The sequence below is a fragment of the Sebastes fasciatus genome, chromosome 8, assembly GCF_043250625.1.
Source record: "Sebastes fasciatus isolate fSebFas1 chromosome 8, fSebFas1.pri, whole genome shotgun sequence".
Classification (NCBI taxonomy): Eukaryota; Metazoa; Chordata; class Actinopteri; order Perciformes; family Sebastidae; genus Sebastes; species Sebastes fasciatus.
This window is the reverse complement of record NC_133802.1, coordinates 10,293,900-10,312,678: the sequence shown is the minus strand read 5'-3', so window position 1 is coordinate 10,312,678 and position 18,779 is coordinate 10,293,900. Positions and strand designations below refer to the sequence as shown.

General features: G+C 39.5%; 2 protein-coding genes across 8 annotated transcripts in view; both read left to right on the top strand.

Moving 5' to 3' along the window:
* The first annotated feature begins 1,351 nt into the window (after positions 1-1,351).
* On the top strand, positions 1,352-13,837 carry LOC141772361 (solute carrier family 35 member C2-like). Of its 6 annotated transcripts, none has more exons than XM_074643260.1 (12): positions 1,352-1,503; positions 3,439-3,644; positions 3,897-4,047; positions 5,355-5,418; positions 5,529-5,601; positions 6,329-6,497; positions 7,007-7,090; positions 9,380-9,555; positions 9,846-9,975; positions 11,024-11,799; positions 11,936-12,340; positions 12,890-13,837. In XM_074643260.1, exons 2-10 carry the CDS (start codon positions 3,534-3,536, stop codon positions 11,164-11,166), a joined length of 1,101 nt encoding a protein of 366 aa, XP_074499361.1. In that variant the 5' UTR covers positions 1,352-1,503; positions 3,439-3,533; the 3' UTR covers positions 11,167-11,799; positions 11,936-12,340; positions 12,890-13,837. The 6 variants fall into 6 exon arrangements, with proteins under 6 accessions (XP_074499361.1, XP_074499360.1, XP_074499363.1 ...); XM_074643259.1 differs by having other exon boundaries at positions 11,024-11,834; positions 11,990-12,340; XM_074643262.1 differs by having other exon boundaries at positions 1,372-1,503; positions 3,436-3,644; positions 11,024-11,834; positions 11,990-12,340.
* A 1,043-nt stretch (positions 13,838-14,880) lies between these two features.
* LOC141772360 (collagen alpha-1(XX) chain-like) overlaps positions 14,881-18,779 on the top strand; it is a 42,891-nt gene continuing 38,992 nt past the window's right edge. For both annotated transcript variants that reach the window (XR_012594891.1, XM_074643257.1), the window contains exons 1-2: positions 14,881-15,031; positions 18,436-18,562. Coding sequence is in view for 1 of the 2 variants with exons in the window: in XM_074643257.1 (XP_074499358.1) it covers positions 18,445-18,562 (118 nt within the window). In the remaining variant the exon portion in view is untranslated. The remainder of the gene's footprint in view (positions 15,032-18,435; positions 18,563-18,779) is intronic.

The following is an 18,779-nucleotide window of genomic DNA, read 5'->3' as shown; positions in this document are numbered from 1 at the left end:
TAAGACATACAGGACTAAACCAAACACTCCATAGAGTAGGCAAGCACCCAACTGGACTATGCACGCACTGTAATAAACTAGAAACTATCAAGCATGTTCTCATAGAGTGCAACAAATATGACGAAGAAAGAAGGGAATTGCTATCAGGAGTAGATGATGGAAATATTACAATAGGGAATCTGCTAGGAAAGACATCTAAGAAAGTACACAATCTTCTAATTAATTACTTAAGGGCAACAGGAATGATGGAGAGAATTTAATTATTATTAGTATTATTATAAGCCACAGACTCATCCCCCCTCGGCACAACACAAAGCGCCTGGGTCAGTCCTTCATGCTGGTTGCCATCAGGCTCCACATCCAAGGCTGACCCCCATATGAGAACTATGAGGACTTTAAGAACTTTAAACATGCACTATCTGCAACCATCTTGGACTCTAACCACTGGTGCACTTTACACTTACTTACACTATACATCCTATATACCACTTTATACACTGCACATATGTACATATTATATTTATTTATTGCACATACTACATTTATTTATTGACGGACTGCACACACTATGTTCACCCATTCACTCTGTATCTTTTATATCTCTATTATTGTTTTTATAATTTTTGTATACCTTTACCTCTCCTTTGTTTCACTCTGTTTGCTGATGTTGCTGCTTTGACACCTGAATTTCCCTCTGGGGATTAATAAAGGTTCATCTTATCTTATCTTATTATTTTATTTTAGTTAGTTATTATTATTGTTATTATTGTTATTATTATTATTGTTATTATTATTAATAATAATAACAACAATAATAATAATAATATATAATTATTATTATTGTTATTATTATTAATAATAATAATAACAATAATAATAATAATAATACAATTTATTTTATTTTATTTTATTTTATTTTATTTTATCTTATCTTATTTTATTTTATTTTATTTTATCTTATCTTATTTTATTTTATTTTATTTTATTTTATCTTATTTTATTTTATTTTATTTTATTTTATTTTATTTTATCTTATTTTATTTTATTTTATTTTATTTTATTTTATCTTATCTTATCTTATCTTATCTTATTTTATTTTATTTTATCTTATCTTATCTTATCTTATTTTATTTTATTTTATTTTATTTTATTTTATTTTATTATTATTTTATTTTATTTTATTTTATTTTATTTTATTTTATTTTACTTTATTTTATTTTATTTTATTTTATTTTATTTTATTTTATTTTATTTTATTTTATTTTATTTTATTTTATTTTATTTTATTTTCCTGCCAATCTACTCCTCCACACTCCAGTCCAGATGGTGGCGGTAATGCACCTATATACTGGTTTCCAATCGCCGATAAACACCAAAGAAGAAGAAGGACACACTGCCCCTAGCGGCACATGTTCTCCTCTGTTGTCCCGGACTGATCTCTACCTATCATCACACACACACCACCATGTTCGTCCCTCAGCCATAAAGTCAACATGACTGATGGTAGGTTTCTTTATTAGCACATTTTCTCTGCCGTGTTGTGTTTGCTGCTGACAGGCGCTGTAATATCTGGAGACAAATTCACACCAAACTCCATTCAAAAATATGACAATTTAACACATCCGTGTCTCTGTGGTCTGCCAAACGTCAACAGTTAGCTACAATTACATTAGTAAACTCACCAGCTATAAATCGGCGTGTGTATAAACTTCATTAAGACACATTTTCATTGGATTTCTGGCACTTTTATTATTTTAGTGTAGAAAACTCCATGGGCACGGTATAGCGAGCAATAACAAACCAGACAAGTCAAATTGTACTAAATATCATATTAACTATACTTCTGGGTTGCACTATGTGGACGCCGAATTAAAGACTGGTTCATACTGATTCAAGCGAGGTCTTGTGTTTTAACGCATGTGACTTGTGAAGGGGAAATAAACGCGGAAACTGCGAGTTGAGAGATTGATCAATGGAGTTCCGTATGGGGCTGAAGTATCACGACAATGACACGTACCGTTGTTCACTAGCTGCAGGAGGAGGCAGAGTGTGTACAGTAGCTTATATCAACAATACAACGCCGGTTTAACAAGCTAATGTCAACTCATGGGGTTAGTTGGACCTGTCAGACTCATCCAAACAACCATCTGGTGAGTGCCACCTTTACTTTAGTGAGTTCATGGGCTAATATTAACCGATACTGTCTGATTAGTATTAGTATTCCTGTTTAATAACTTGTTGACTAACTGTGGTTGGGTATCTTAACAGCCAGCTGACGTGGTTTAACAGATAGCAGATGTTGTTTTTCAAACTTGATCTAACATTAATGTTGTCATTAAGCTTACCTTAAAGGTCCCATATTGTAAAAAGTAAGATTTTCATATCTTTTATATTATAAAGCAGGTTTAAGTTCTATATAAATACTGTGAAAGTATTGAATATAGTGAATATACAGAGAAACACAGACAGCCCGGATTCAGAAATTGTGCGTTTGAAACAAGCCGTTAGGATTTCTGTCCATTTGTGATGTCACAAATTTACAATATTTAGACCATTACACGGTTTTAAACGTAAACATTCTAAATGTGTCCCAGTTTATATCCTGTTGCAGTGTATGTGAATGACATCAGCTGACAGAAAGTACACATGGACCCAAGCTATTGCCAGGCAATGCAATTCCGTTATAATTCTGTTGAAACGCACTAAAACGGAGCGTTTCAGACAGAGGGTAAAAACAGGTATATTCAGGCAGCCAGTATGAGGAAAATAAATGTTTTTTGAACATTACAGCATGTAAACATGTTCTAGTAGAAACACAAAATACAAGTATGACCCTGAAAATGAGCATGATATTGGACCTTTAAGCTTAGCTTAACTAGCCAACTAACGTTAACTAACTAGCTAGTTGTTCAGCTGTAATATTACTGTACGCAGATGTAACCAGACCCTAACCTCTCAATTCAATTCAATTCAATTTGCTTTATTGGCATGACTGTCAGGTGAACAATATTGTCAAAGCATCAATTCAATAATAAATACAAATTAAAAAAAAGAACAAAATAAAAACAAAAACATATATATACATATATACAATTCATTAAGCAAATTACAATATATAGATATTTAAAAAGAACATGCCTCTTAGGCTGTGATATGCACTGACATATCCTGCAGCTTCTATGGCGATGATGCTATTTTCTCCAAGTAGATGTTTGTATTTAATTTTGGTCAGAGAGGGAATCAAAATATTGGAGTTTACATTTAATTTTTGTAAAGATTTTTTTCCTAATTTCTTCATATTTGCTACATTGTAGCAGGAAATGTTGCTCTGTCTCCCCCTGTCTCTGTAGACAAAGCTGACACATCATGTCTTCTCTCTCTCTCTCTCTCTCTCTTCACCCTTCTGCTCCTCCACTGTGTCTCCCTGTCTCAAAGCAGTCCGCTATAGGAGGAGGTGCAGGTTCAGTTCGGAGATGACCTCCCTGCACTAGCTGTCTTCTCTCTGGGTCTTCTCTGATCCTGGCAGCCCCTGCATGGCGTGCCCTGTCCAGTTCCTTTGCCGGGGGCTTCGCACAGTTGGATTGGTTATCCTTTACTATGTCTTCTCTATAGGCATCACCTTCTATAACAAATGGCTGATGAAGGTAAGGGGAAGGAGTTCTTGATTTTTCAAAGTAATAATAAGACTGTCCCTCTGCACATGGTTTTCTTTGGGATGATTAATGGAAATGGTGAAACCAGTTTAACCTATATAGTGTTTCTGTCTTGGAGGAGGTATTAAGTAGGTAATCTCCCAGTGTCTCAGGGTTCAGGACCCTGAGGAAACCCTGAGACACTGGATGATCTACCTCCACCAGGCCCTCCTAGATAACCCCGTCCGTCTCTCTCTCTCTCAGGCTTTCCACTATCCCCTCTTCATGACGTTAGTTCACCTCACCATCATCTTCTGCCTGTCGGCCCTGACGCGACGGGCCATGCAGTTCTGGACAGGGAAACCCCGCATCGTTCTGAGCTGGACAGATTACATCTATAAAGTGGCTCCCACAGGTGAGGTTGTAGTGGAGCGTTGTACCTGACTGATGGCAGCACAAAGGGTTCAGAGAACAGATCAATGACTGATAGTCAGCTCTTATCATGTTCACTGACTGACGAGGCTTTCAGTGGAGAGCACTTTGACTAAAGTCCATATTGATGCAAACATTACATCACATCTGAGGGGATACTTGAAGATTCTGATAAACCAGGGGTCTCCAACCTTTTTTTCCTCTGAGAGCTAATTTGACAAAATGAAAGTGGCCGAGAGCTACACATAGCGCCACCAAGTTGTAGATCGCCAACAGCAGACATCATTTCTGTCTTACTTTCACGGTCCTTTGATAACATTACAGCCACCACAGTCATCACTTCTATTACAATCCCGTCATCGGTGAAGGGCTTGTTAGGATGTGCGCCACTAAACGAAGCCTCTGCTGCAGCGTTGGCCTTCTTTGTCAGTTTGGTAAACAGAGACTGTCGTCTTTTAAGCCTTGTTTTCAGCTCCTTTACCTTCTCTGTTCGTAAACTGCTACCAGACGGAAAGTCCCATGAAAAGTTGCCGTGGACTTTAGTGAGGTGGCGCTCAACGTTACATCTTATACCAACTGACACGCTCGCACCGCAAATGAGACGCACACATTTGTCATGACCCATTCCACATTAAAATAATATATTTTTTGGTTTTATTGGCCTGGCTACTTGCTGCAGCCATTGTCAAATCTGGTGTACGCTTGCTGGTCTGCTAACATCGCCTAATGGTACAGCGTCGCTGATGTCATGATATTTGAAAGCAGCGCAACTTGTTTAATTGTCGGCTGCTTGGCAAATAATCATTTTGTGTCAGAAGGGGGCGCAATGTCTGTGAATCCGATTTTAATAGACATTTAAACTGGTTTACAATGTGACTTTGTGTTATCAAATTTAAGTCCATATTCTTGTAACCTTTAGTGAGCCACTCAGACACAAGTAGCGAGCTTCTTGTTGGAGACCCCTGTGATAAAGGAATATAGAAATTAACCATCATAAATGAGCAGATTTGTTTTCTATACTAGAGATAATGTTTTTCATTGTGTAGGCACTTTGGATTATTCATTTCCTGTTAAATATCCCATGCAGTTCTCCAGCTTAAAGCCTAAAATTAGTAGGTTTCACTGTTAATCAGTTAAATGTGAAATTGTGAAATATTACAAAGTATCTCTTTTCACCGTTGATATACTATCTTATTCACAATTGGAAGTTGCGACATAGTGAGACAAGAACGTAATTTATTAAAAAGTGTTTGTCTTCTCAAAGTCCTAAATTCTGTCCATATTCCCCAGCCTTGGCAACAGTCCTGGATATTGGACTTTCCAACTGGAGCTTCCTCTTCATCACCATTAGCTTGTAAGTTTGTTGCAAGGGCTTTTTTAACAGAGGATACTACTTCAAGATGAACTGTCAAACTTCCAAGTTGTATCAGTTTTGGGTTGTTCCATCCTTTTGTGTCATTCCAGGTACACCATGACCAAGTCTTCAGCAGTGCTCTTCATCCTCTTTTTCTCCCTGGTCTTTAAACTAGAGGAGCCGGTGAGTGGCTATTTATATCATTGTTACAGATTCATGTTCCCTTGTCACAACACAACAGATTTAGAGGATGTAGTGTGATTGGCATACGGTCTTTATGTGCACGCAAGAGGAAATGCTTTTGCTCAGTCCTCTAGTTTTTTGTTTTTTTTACGGTTATACAAAAAGAGGAACAGAAAGTTCAGTAACTTTCAGGAAATGCATGATGGCTGTAACAGAGGAAGGGACATTTTTAATCAGGTACATTTGCTGCAGGTAGCAGTGAAAGTGAGGCTGGTCAGACAGGGTGCTAAAACCTGGGCTGTGTTCTCATTGTGGTCAGTAAAATGTATTATAACCCCGCCACAACGTAGTCGGATGGATGTAAACTGACAATACGTGAGGCATACAACCGCAAGGTGGTAATTCTAGATTCTTATATTGCTGTATTCGGGACATTTCTGGGCGACAACCAGGTGCCAGATCGTAAACACGCATCTAAGAGGAAGCTACGAAAATGGCGGACACAGCACCGAAAAAAACACAACAGATCAGAAAGTGCCGGGGACTAATGATGCATTTTGCCATATCCTCAATCTTTATTTCCATCCATCAGCGTCCACTTTATTTTATCTTCTATTTGTTTCCATGTTTTTTCTGTTATTTTCTATTCCATGTCTATCATTTCTCATCTTCAGCTCTTGTCTCTTCCTGTTTCTCACCGTCTCACTCTTCTGTCCCTTTGGACCAGAACCCATTCCTGATCCTGGTGGTCCTGCTGATCTCCAGCGGTCTCTTTATGTTTACATTTGAGTCAACCCAGTTCAACCTCGAGGGCTTCATCATGGTGCTGCTGGCGGCCTTCATAGGCGGAATCCGCTGGACCCTCACGCAGGTCCTCATGCAGAAAGCAGAGCTGGGTCAGTGTTGAGTCAAAATGATGAATATACTGAATGAGGAGCAGTCCTGTTATAGTTGCATTTTAGCCACATGAACACTTCAGTTAAAATATGAGTATCTGCTGCAATCCCCCCCACAATGAATTGAGATGAACAAACCTCTTCCTTTGAAACATTTGAAGACAGCTGTTCTGAATACAAATTAAAATTGTTTCTCAATAATGTTCAGTTAACACCTTAATCTGATCTGTTTCCAGCCATTTTATGATACGCTTGGCAATCCTCTCGCTTTGACTGAATGAGTAGATAAGCTTCCTGAGAGCTCCAAAGAATATTGAAAATGATAAACATGTGGTTTAATATCCCCCCCGATTAAAACAGCGTATTCAACACGCAGCTAAGAGAAGACATCTACAGTATGTTTTGCCCTGGCTGTGAGAAATAGATTTTAAAAAGTTGAAAGTCGTGCAAGCTTATTACCACGTGTTCCTCCTTTTCAATCTCCTTTTTCCTGCTCTACTTTCCTGCAGGTCTTCAGAACCCAATAGACGCCATGTACCACCTACAACCTCTCATGTTCCTCGGCCTCTTTCCCCTCTTCCTGTATAATGAAGGTGAGTATAGTGTGGATAGTAGAGTATAGTGTTGTCTCTCATCTCTCATCAGTGCAGTAAACTAAACGTTATATCTGTGGTATTTCAGGTGTTTTCAATGAAAGATGTCATAGACCTCTCTGTACAGACCAGTGTCAACATAGGGTCTGTTCAAATACCCACAATGACGTTATAAGCAAATAGTCAGGTGCCTTTCTGTGTGATGTATGGCCAGTGAGTGCCCGTTAAGACTGCAGTGTGGAGGTTTATCAGAGTTCACTAGGCGCCCTTGACCAGTAAAGCTATACCATGGCTCGTGCACATACATAACTCAGTCAAGCTCACTGTGCAGATGAGAACTAACATGATATTATTTTCAATGGCCTCTGTATGAAAACATTTTTAACTTAGGAACGGTTTTCTCAAAATCACTGATAAAAGAGGATATGATATTTAATATTCATGTTGATGATGTCAGATATGCAGTTTTAGACTTACACAGTCCCAACAATAAAGCTAGATTTTGGTTATTAAGTGATGGCCACGTTGTGTCATCATTACTAATTTATTAGTAGAGCATCTTCTCAGCTCTGAGTAATGTGTGCAGGTATTCCTTTCAGGCTGAGTTCAGCCCCACCACCGGAGGGTGGTAGTGGTAGGACCAAGCAGCATCATCTGGTGCCGAAAACTGCAGTTCCTCAAATGACCACTTGAGGCTGGCTCCAAAAGGGAATCAATCCCCTTAGACCCCCATGTTAAAACTGTACTTTAACTTTACAGCAGAAATAAACATGTTTATTACACTGCTGTGTTGAATACTCGATTCTGATTGGTCAATCACGTTCTGCGCTCTGTAATTTCTGTATAACAGACGTTGTTATGTATAGCAGACCGTTGCTATGTATAACAGACCGTTGCTATGTATAACAGACCGTTGCTATGTATAGCAGACCGTTGCCATGGGCGCAGCTCTGATGTCAGACTCTGGAGGACTGTTTTTGTGTCAAAATATTGATTTCTTCAGTAAGTAGCCGTGTAATAAGCGGGATAATGTACAGCTAGCGGGTCATTGTTGTGAAAGAAACCCCTTCAGGGCGATGAGAGACCAGCAGCATCGCCCTGAAGGGGATTCTTTCACAACAATGACCCGCTAGCTGTACATTATCCCTTACTTACAGCCTGGTACAAAAAAACGATTTGGTCTCTAGAGCTAATTTCCCCGTTCATGACAACCGTACGGGGTGTGTATTTTTATATAAGTCACCTAGATGGCGATGGCCAGAACCGCCCTCTTTGAGCTTCAGAAACCTCTGGGTGACGTCACAGAGACTACGTCCTTATTTTATACAGTCTACGGGTAGGACAGCCTGTGTGTAACCTAAAAGGCAAAAATCCTGAGCATAAAAGTACTCGATGCACCACTCCTCACTGCTTGTTTATGTTGGCTTACTGGGACACTCTATATTGTATTATTGTCATTGAGGATCCCCTTGACAATGAGATGGCGCATCTGAAGAGATTATCCAAATAAAGAATTTCCATAATTACACTTGAGCAGAACAGAGCCATTGTAAATGTTATTATCAGTAACACTGTGTGACCAGTCAAAATGTGTGCTGTGATAAAAGGACCTCACCACTCTGAAGCAGTACAGGATAGTTTGCTTCACATGTTGGTGGGACACAGCTACCTACTACTTGGCGTATTGAGACTGACCCGTAGTTTCACTGTGCCTTAGTCCTTTCATGTTGGATAGTATGAGTGAAACAAGTAGCTGCAGATACAACATTTTCTCAGCTGCATTTTTTTGCACTCCAATAACCATAATGTGCATAAAGGGATTCTTGGCAGTTATGAGAGTGAGGTGGAGCCCGTGTAAACATCATAGCCTGACCATGTTAATGAGATTATGTTCGTAGTCGGTGTGAGGACAGTTCCATTACGATATGTTGCATAGTCTCATTATAGTCACACTACCAAAGGGGAATTTTAACCATACGAACACATGAATCCACTCTCTGTCAGAGCGTGACACACACAGCAGTCTAACTTTGGTGAGATGCTTCTCTCAGCTTCTGTCTTTTCCAGTGTATGGTCACCTACAGATGCCCCCACGTTTTAGAAGTAAACCCTTGCCTTTTGAAGCAGTGCTAGCAGAGTCAGTAACCAAATGTTGTGTCTTTCTTTTTTTTCTTTTGGAAAACCTCTGTACTGTATATAAGTTCTACAATTAATTTGACTTGAAAATCCTGAAATATGAATGGACATGTAACCCTCCCATGTGGACTCTGGTCTCTGTGTTGTTTCCAGGGCTGAGCCTCAGTGCCTCTGAACAGTTATTCCGGGTGACGAATCTCTCTCCTCTCCTGTATTCACTCGCCACACTGAGTGTTGGCGGCTTACTGGCCTTTGGTTTAGGCTTCTCAGAGTTCCTGCTAGTCTCCCGGACCTCCAGCCTCACGTTATCCATATCAGGGATCTTTAAGGTACTTTATAAGTGTGTGTGATATGACTTACTTTTTGAAACAGTCAGTCAAACAAAAGCCAACAAAGCTAGAGCACCTGACACTGCTGAGTTTGATATGGGAGCTATGGGGGGGGTTAGTAAAGCCAATAAATACATATTTAAAGGTCTAATCATCTGGGTCAACTTTAATCTACTTGGACATGTTTTGAAAGGTTAGCAGCATTTTCCATCTATCCAACCACTAGATCTTGTTCAAACCTATGTGATACACCCTTTCTTTCATTCCGTGTATTGTCTCGTTTCCTGTAGGAGGTGTGTATTCTGCTTTTGGCAGCAGCTCTGATGGGAGACAAAATGAGCATGCTGAATTGGCTGGGATTCGTCATGGTTCTTTGTGGCATTTCATTGCATGTGGGACTCAAGACATATTATTCCAAAAGTAAGTGTTAATTTTATTGTTATTGTTCGTAATACTGTTAGGATTTCTATTGGCAATAAAATATCAAGAGTTGGATGAATAGGAAAAAAAAACTCCAGCCATGCTTAATGCTTTGAATAATAATTTGTGTCTGATATGATCTTTCAAAAACTTATAAAAATGTACATCTATTTCTTCTCCCTCATTGAAGAATCCAGAATCTGTGAATTTACATTTCAAAAGTTAACTAGTGGACTTTACTGCTAAGTCTATTCTCAACATCCCACTTGTGTAAGTTGCTCATTGGACCATGATTGGCTCCAAACTAGTTGAGGTTACAGAATCCTGCTGGTACGTACACATCTTAAAGGTCCCATATTATGCTCATTTTCAGGTTCATACTTGTATTTTGTGTTTCTACTAGAACATGTTTACATGCTGTAATGTTCAAAAAAACCTTTATTTTCTTCATACAGTCAGCCTGAATATGCCTGTATTTACCCTCTGTCTGAAACGCTCCGTTTTAGCGCATTTTGACGGAATTGCAACAGATTTGCGTTGCTAAGCAACAGCTTGGGTCCATGTGTACTTCCTGTCAGCTGATGACATTCACATACACTGCAACCAGGAATAAACTGGGACACATTTAGAATGTTTATGTTCAAAATTATGTCAAGGGTCTAAATATTGTATATTCGTGACATCATGAATGGGCAGAAATCCTGACAGCTCGTTTCAAATACAGAGTTTCTGAATACGGGCTGTGTTTATTACCCTGTGGATTGTGCTTTTCAATACTTTCACAGTATTTCTATAGGACTTAAGCCTGCTTTATAATAAAAAAACAAGAAATCTCACTTTTTATATGGGACCTTTAAAATCAGATTTCAGGTGAACGGAGAAACTTTCCCTCTTCAGCAGATAAATCTTCTTCTATTGTCAGTCTGCATCTCTCTGCACATTTAAGCTCAGACATCCAGGTCAAGTAACACTAAGCAAAACTGTTCAGTGGATGGGGGACTTAAAGAAGAGATGATGATGATGTGTGTTATGTGATATCTTCCATCAGATAAGGGACCGTCTCTAAGGCAGCTCAACAGTAAGAGCCCAGAGCTGGAGATGCCATTGCTGCGGCAGAACGGAGACGAAAGAGACGAGTCTGCTGCTGAATACAACGACGAAGATGAGGAACAGGAAATCACTCTGCACTGACATCACATAGACTGTCTTCACACCACTCACTCCTTCACAGCTGTTCCATCAGATGGTTTGAACAGTGACGTCAGAGCTTTAGAGCATTGTGTTATGTTGTGGTAGTGTGTCCCAAACATAACACAAGAAACTCTTGTCTCTTTTCATGTCTCCAGGCCAGGGACAGGGCCTCTATATGTAGCCGTACATTACCTGTGGATTTGACACAAGTTATGATCTTTTGCCTTAAGGGAGCTTCAGAAATGTAGCGAATACATCCAAGTGTCAACCAAGTATGATGTATGAGGAGAGAGACGGTGTTAGAGGGATACTTCGACACCTTGAATTGTAGTGGCTCATTATTCTTTGCTAGACACATGTCACACAGTGGTAATATCTTCTTACTTTGCTATATATGTAAGGGATAATGTACAGCGAGCCGGTCATTGTTGTGGAAGAATCCCCAACAGGGCGATGCTGCTGGACCCAGACGCGAACATCTTTCACAACAATGACCCGCTAGCTGTACATTATCCCGCTTATTACATGGATACTTACTGAAGAAATTAATAATTTTACACAATTTTGACATCAGAACTGCACCCATAGCAACGGTCTGCTATACATAGCAACGGTCTGTTATACATAGCAACAGTTTGTTATATATAGCAACGGTCTGTTATACATAGGTCTGCTATACATGGCAACGGTCTGCTATACATAGCAACGGTCTGTTATACATAGCAACGGTCTGCTATACATAGCAACGGTCTGTTATACATGGCAACAGTCTGCTATACATGGCAACGATCTGCTATACATGGCAACGGTCTGCTATACATAGCAACGGTCTGTTATACATAGCAACGGTCTGCTATACATAGCAATGGTCTGCTATACATAGCAACGGTCTGTTATACATAGCAACGGTTTGTTATTCATAGCAACGGTCTGTTAGAAAGAAATCACAGACCGCAGAACGCCGTGATTGACCAATCAGAATCGAGTATTCAACACAGCCGTGTAATAAACACCCATATGTGTGTTTATAGCATTCTGTTAAGTGGCACGGAGCACCCTACAGAATATGCTGTTAGGAAACTGAAGGACAAATGTAGAAACTGTTCACTGAGGTGTCTGGCCGACTAGGATTGAAAGTGTCCTGGTATCCCTGTAATGCAGAGTGGGAGCAGTGGTATCCTTAAAGGGACTATTTGTAACTTTTTAAGCGTATAAATGTAGCGGGTCGCCACACATGCGCGTTCGCATATGCGCGCTCGCTCCTTCACTCAGAATGCGCGCGTGTCCTCGCTGTCTCGCTCCACCTCTAGACGTGAACGCGCGCTCACTCCACACTGCAGAAGACTTAGTTTAGCTCTGAGAATATCTAGTGAATGCACAGGGGACGTTTGTGCAGAAATAAATGCTGCAGCTCCTCCAGACCAACAGAGGTTTCCCGTGTCTTGTGAAGTGACGGAGTTCTTCAGAGAGTTACGTTACCCTCTCGTTACCGACCGGGTGCCGGTGTCTCCTCTGCTCTCTCCGGCTGCGGGCGGAGAGAGCAGGGAGACACGCTGCAGAGCCCCGCTGTTGTGCTTTTAGCTGACGTGTGTCGCCTCACTGTTTTGAGCGATGCTCGTTCAGGTATATTTAGAGCGAGCAGGCGCGAGCTCGATGCTGACTTTCGTTGATTTCACGGCCACAGGTGTCGCTGTTAAGAAGCATTTCTGAAAGTTACAAATAGTCCCTTTAACTGCAGACTACATCATCTCTTTCCCCTAACAATGTAGCCTGACGTCCTTAAGCTTGTTTGATCAATAGTAGATGTGTAGCCTAACATAGCTCCTTCCTCAGATTCCTATTTTTGCAGATGTCTTTGCTGCTCTTCTTTGTGGGCTGAGTTAACAAAGCTAATAATACCATTTAATACAGATATATCAATGAGGTCTGTAGGGCAGCTAGTAATTAATATCATCAATAAATCTGCAGGTTATTTTCTTGATTGATCGAAAAATTGAAAATGGCCATTCCTACATCCTACACCCTAAGGTCACATCTTCAGATTGCGTGTATTGTCTGAAACCCAAAGATATTCAGGTACCATCACAAAAGACAAAGAAAGCAGCAAACCTTCACATTTGAGAAGCAAATAAATCAGGGAATGTTCGGCCTTTGTGCTTGAAAAATAATTTAAATGATTAGTTGCTTATTAATTTTAAAGTCCAAAGAGTTAATTATTGTCGGGCGTGGTGGCAGAAAGGCCCTTTGCGTGTGATTTTTATGGTGAATGAGCTAATATTGGATCATACACACAATATGATCATTTTTTAATCTGATTGACTTCAAAGGCTCTGCTAGCTGAAAATAGAGCAGTCCAAAGTACTGAGACTATTCATTAAATCTGAATGTAATGGCCTCCAGCCATTCTATTCACTGTTTGAAAAGATGTGAAATGACTTATCATCATTATATAATATATATATAATTATATAAATACCTTAATGTGCCTTGTTAACGTCACAGCCGTCAAGGAGACCACTTTAAAGAGCTATTTTCAAAATCCATCAGACCTGAACCAGTAGTTATGTAGCTGAAGAACTTGAGGTTAAAGCCATTTAAGAAGTTTTGAACTGTTTTTCTGTAAAAATGCAGCTTTGTTGCAACATATTGAGAAATAAAGTAAAAAATAAAATGAAGAAATGTCACGTTTTATTTCAGAATAAATGTGGGATAACTAATATGTCTATGATTTACAGGTGGTATCGATGCTGTGATTAGACAGCCATGCTTTTGCTCACTGTGATGGAGACACAAAATACAAATGAGTTCTTCTTTTAGCCTACCGACCCTGTCAGCCTGGAGTCATGTAGTCAGGCCTCAGAGCCTGGGCACGGTCCAACACCACACATTCATACAGTCTTCATCTGCAGCTACTGCTTACATCCACTGATGGAGTGATGTACGCACACTGAAATGAATGTGTACAGAAATACTTTGACAGTCCCGTGTCACACATGTACTGTAGCACAGGTGACACGGATTATGTCCTGTAAATATGGCAGGTGTGGCCATGCTTTAAATCAGTAGCCCTGACGTAGACGTAGAGGTTTATTCGTGAGCCTGGTTGATGGCTCAGGGTGTTTGCCCTTTTCTATCCATAAGCAGTCATCAATGGAGGGAGGAGAGAGGAGATGGAGGAGGAGCTCACTGGTAGGGAGGCAGCATGGCCTTTGCCCGGTCAGTTGAGAAGGTTTTTAGTTTTTTTCTTATAACAAATAAAATAAAATGAAATATGAATAAAACAAAATGGAGAGAACATTTTTTTTAAATATTAATATTAAAGAAAACTTTAAAAAAGCCAACATAACTGGGCAAAATCAATATAATGTGACTGTACAGTGTGTGCGCTTGAGAGGAGTGAGGGTGGCTGGCTGTCAGTCAGGGTGCAAATCAAATTAAGACAAGATTAAAAAGAATAAGATAAAATAAAGTAAAATAAATATAATTAGGTAGATAGATAGAAGTAAAATAATGATGGATAAAAAGATGATGTTTTTAAAAGAATGATTGATAAAAAAGGATGATGTAGTTGTATGTGGTGTGTGGACTGTAGCTGGAGTTAAATGTGATCATGGGTTAATATTGGTGGTGGTGGGGGTTTGATAGCCCTGTTTGCTCTGTAGAGGGTTTTCTACCCTTCTCCTCCTTGGAGCAGCCACGCCCAGCTGGAGCAGCGGGAGGTTCCTCGGTTCTCGGGTTTCAGCAGCAGGACTCAGATACAACCTGATGTTGAGGAGCTGCTTCACTGTTTAGCGGAACTGGCGCTTGTTGACATCCACCTCTGGAATGCTGTGAAGGAGTTAACGAGGACTCACCGAACCGCCAGGTAAGACTCACCTGGAGGAAACCACGTCTAGTGGTATCAGAGCTGCTGGCCCTGTGTTCTTCTCAGGTAAACCACTGAAACAGGCTATAATAACTGTATGCTGTATGGAGGAAGTCTATAGCTGCCCTCTATTGTTGGAAACTATTGTAAAATACCTGAGGAAGTTCACCTGAGGAAGTTCACCTGAGACCTCTTATACACATTGACAAATAATGGTCAATATTTAATCAAAATGTGAAGTCTGGTAGTTAACTATAAGCAACAAACTAATGTACGCAGTTATCAAACAGTCATTAAACTCTGCCTCTAGTGGATAATTACTTCATAATCTCTCAGTAATATTAACATCACTCTCATACTGTGTAGGTATACTACTCAATATGGTCATCTACAGTCAGCTAAAGTCTCCTTATAAGATAAAATAAGATAAGATAAGATAAGATAAAATAGAACTTTATTAATCCCGAAGGTAATTCTTGTGCCAGAGATTGCTAAAAAATACAAGTACAAGTATATAAAATTTTAAAAAGTACTATTTCTAGCACCAGTTCCTAAACAAATAACAATTAAGTAAGAAACATTTAGTAAAAATTAGTAAATAAGATAAGTAAAATAAACAAAGGTAAAGTAAGCTAAAAAAAACACAGAAAAAAAGTAATATTGCACATGTTGGACATTAATATTGCACACAATGAACATTGGTCATGTGCTGGTATCATTACCACCTCATCATCCCTGAGCATCAGCATTAAGAGTCATTTATGACATTATTGAGCTTTATATTGATTATAAAATCACATTTATAAAGTCTAACGAATACTGCACATTTATGTATTATTATTATTATTATTATTATCATTATTATTATTATTATTATCATTATTATTATGCATCAATAGGTGAATGATGACATTGACTTTGATTGACAGTATGTGAAATCAGACCAATGTCAGCGTTAAATAATTACATCTTTCACAAAGGATATGTTAATTCCAGATCCACAGGTGTTAGAAGTAAAAGCCCAATATAAAGTTGTTTTTTTCATTGCATAGAGGAAAAAACAGACCCTCCCTGTGGCCAACATAGTGGCCCGTTACTGTATTGTTCAGTCAAAGTGAACTGCGTATCCTCCTCTAAAGGTCAGTGGTGGTAAATCTGGCAGTGTCAGAGTTAAAAAGTCCAAAATTAAGTGTGCCGTTGTCCTGATTTTTATTGCTCAAGTACCTTGACTGCTTAAAAGGGGTTAAAAGAGGAGAGTACGATCCTCTGGGCAAGTAGATCCGTTGCATAACAATACCCAACATCTCTTCCTCTCATGTCTGACAGGCAGGGAGATAGGCACGCATGACATGCGGCTCACGTACAGTATAAACTCAGACTGGCAACATCCAGGCAAGCAGGTACATGTGGAACATGAGGGAAACATACATAAAGAACTCTGTAGTCATGTCACGTGCTGCACATGATGGCTGTATGTCTGAGAAGCCTTCAGGCGGGCTGGAAGTTTCTCTTCAACTCTCTGAGGGTCTGAAATATAAGAAGGATCAGACTGGAGCAAAGAAATAAATCCATTTAACATTAAAAAAAGCATAACGTCCAGTATTTGATTGGTAGGACAGATTTAATGTCAAACTTGACTACCAGCATATGTAGAAGTTACTCTGTATGACATGACAGAGTTTTAACCAGCGGACAGTGTTTCACATTCAGCTTCTTCAGGTCCGCTGAGCTACCCACCGCTGCATTTTGTTGAACAATGTTCTTATTCACAAAGAACAAATGTCAGAGTTTTTGTTCTTGTTTGCTAAAGAGCATCTGCTTACACAGCTTACAATCATCTTCCTGTAGTTTCAAAATGATCCAGAACGTTTATCTTGTAGGAGTCAGTGAGCTCATTTAACCTTTTGATTAATGAACCCCCCAAATGCAAATGACACCTAGTCATGTTGTCTATATACAGATGTTTTGCAGCAGAGTGGAAACAATGACTCTAAACAGCTGTTATATTGAATATATATATATAATCCCAAATTTTCAAATAATCTTCCTTCATAAAAGAATAAGCGTCAAATATTGTAATTATGTGGTATATGCAGTCAAATGATCAAGAATTAGTCGGAGGCGTTTGGTGTAAATGTTGGAGCTCTTAGACAGAGGTGTGTTGGTTTTATGGCCGGTTAAAGTGCTGCGTCTTGGTTAATGTTACAGCCTGGTGTGTGTCATTAGCTGTGTGAAGTTTAAGGTCTGTAATGGGGACCAGCACTGAAGCACCTGTAGTCTGAGTCAGCCATAAAACAGTTCCCATGGGAAAAAGGTCACAGGTTACGTGTGTTGTTGCCAGGTAGGTAAAAACAACACAAATTGTTGTCTTGATTAATGGTTTGGTTTATAAAATATCAGTGAATAATGCTGCAAGTTGACATATTCAAATTCAGCAGTCCAAAACCCAAAGATATTATTATATATTACCAGTCAGCCATCATGGAAAAGAAAGAGAAGCAGAAAATCTTCATGTTTGAGAAGCTGTAACATGGGATTTTTTTTGTATTTTTGCTTGAAAAATGTCTTCAATGATTAATCAATTATCAAATATATTGTTGCCATTGTCAAGGTTAGATACCTGGTTTTCACACACCAGCCAGCCACACCATGATGCTGCTCGTTGGGTTACCTCGTTGGTTTTGTCAGGGTTTGTTTTTACGTACATGTGAGCTATTTAACACAGATTGTTTGACTCCGCTGAGTAAACTGACTTCTGTATATATAATACATAAAAAATGTATAGAAATATACACCGATCAGCCATAACATTAGGGCAGCATGGGCACCCTGACCGGTCTGCGGCTACTCAGCTTCATGCGCAACAAACTGTGATGCACTGTGTGTTCTGACACCTTTCTATCAGAACCAGCATTAACTTTTTCAGCAGTTTGAGCTACCGTAGCTCTTCTATTGGATCGGACAACAGGGGCCAACCTTCGCTCTCCATGTGCATCAATGAGCCTTGGGTCTGACCCTGTCGCCGGTTCACCGGTTCACCTTCCTTGGACCACTTCTGGTAGGTCCTGACCACTGCAGACCGGGAACATCCCGCAAGAGCTGCAGTTCTGGAGATGCTCTGACCCAGTCGTCTAGCCAGCACTATTTGGCCCTTATCAAAGTCGCTTACATCCTTACGCTCGGCCATTTTTTCTGCTTCCAACACAAAGTTCAAAGTTCAAAATGTTCACTTGCTGTCTAATATATCCCACCCACAGCCAGGTGCCATTGTAACGAGATAATCAATGTTATTCACTTCACCTGTCAGTGGTCATAATGTTATGGCTGATCGGTATACATAAAAATGTATAGAAATATAAATGAAGTATATGAAACATTCATAGCGTTGTTTTTCTTGTTTCTAGGCTCCACTCATGTCTCCTCGCCTCCTTGCTTCACCATCATCATCATCCTCATCATCATCTCTCTGGCTGATGCTGTGTTTCCTGCTCAGTGTCGTCCTGCTGCTGTCCTCGGGGGTCCATGGCCAAGGTAGAGTACCACTAGTAGTCATCATTACTACTGACAGGAGACTATGTCCCATACACCGCTAGAGATGATGGTGTTGTGTAACGGTAGTTAGCCTTTGATGATGCAAAGATTAATCGATTAGTTGTCAACTATTAAATTAATTGCCAACTATTTTGATAATTGATTAAACGTAAACGTAAATCGTAAATGTGAATATTTTCTGGTGTCTTTACTCCTC

Coding starts and splice junctions, on each gene's coding strand:
- LOC141772361 (XM_074643260.1), top strand. CDS start 3,534: ATGGCGTGCCCTGTCCAGTTCCTTTGCCGGGGGCTTCGCACAGTTGGA. Junction 7,091..9,379: donor CCTCTTCCTGTATAATGAAG/GTGAGTATAGTG, acceptor TGTTGTTTCCAG/GGCTGAGCCTCAGTGCCTCT. Junction 9,976..11,023: donor CAAGACATATTATTCCAAAA/GTAAGTGTTAAT, acceptor ATCTTCCATCAG/ATAAGGGACCGTCTCTAAGG.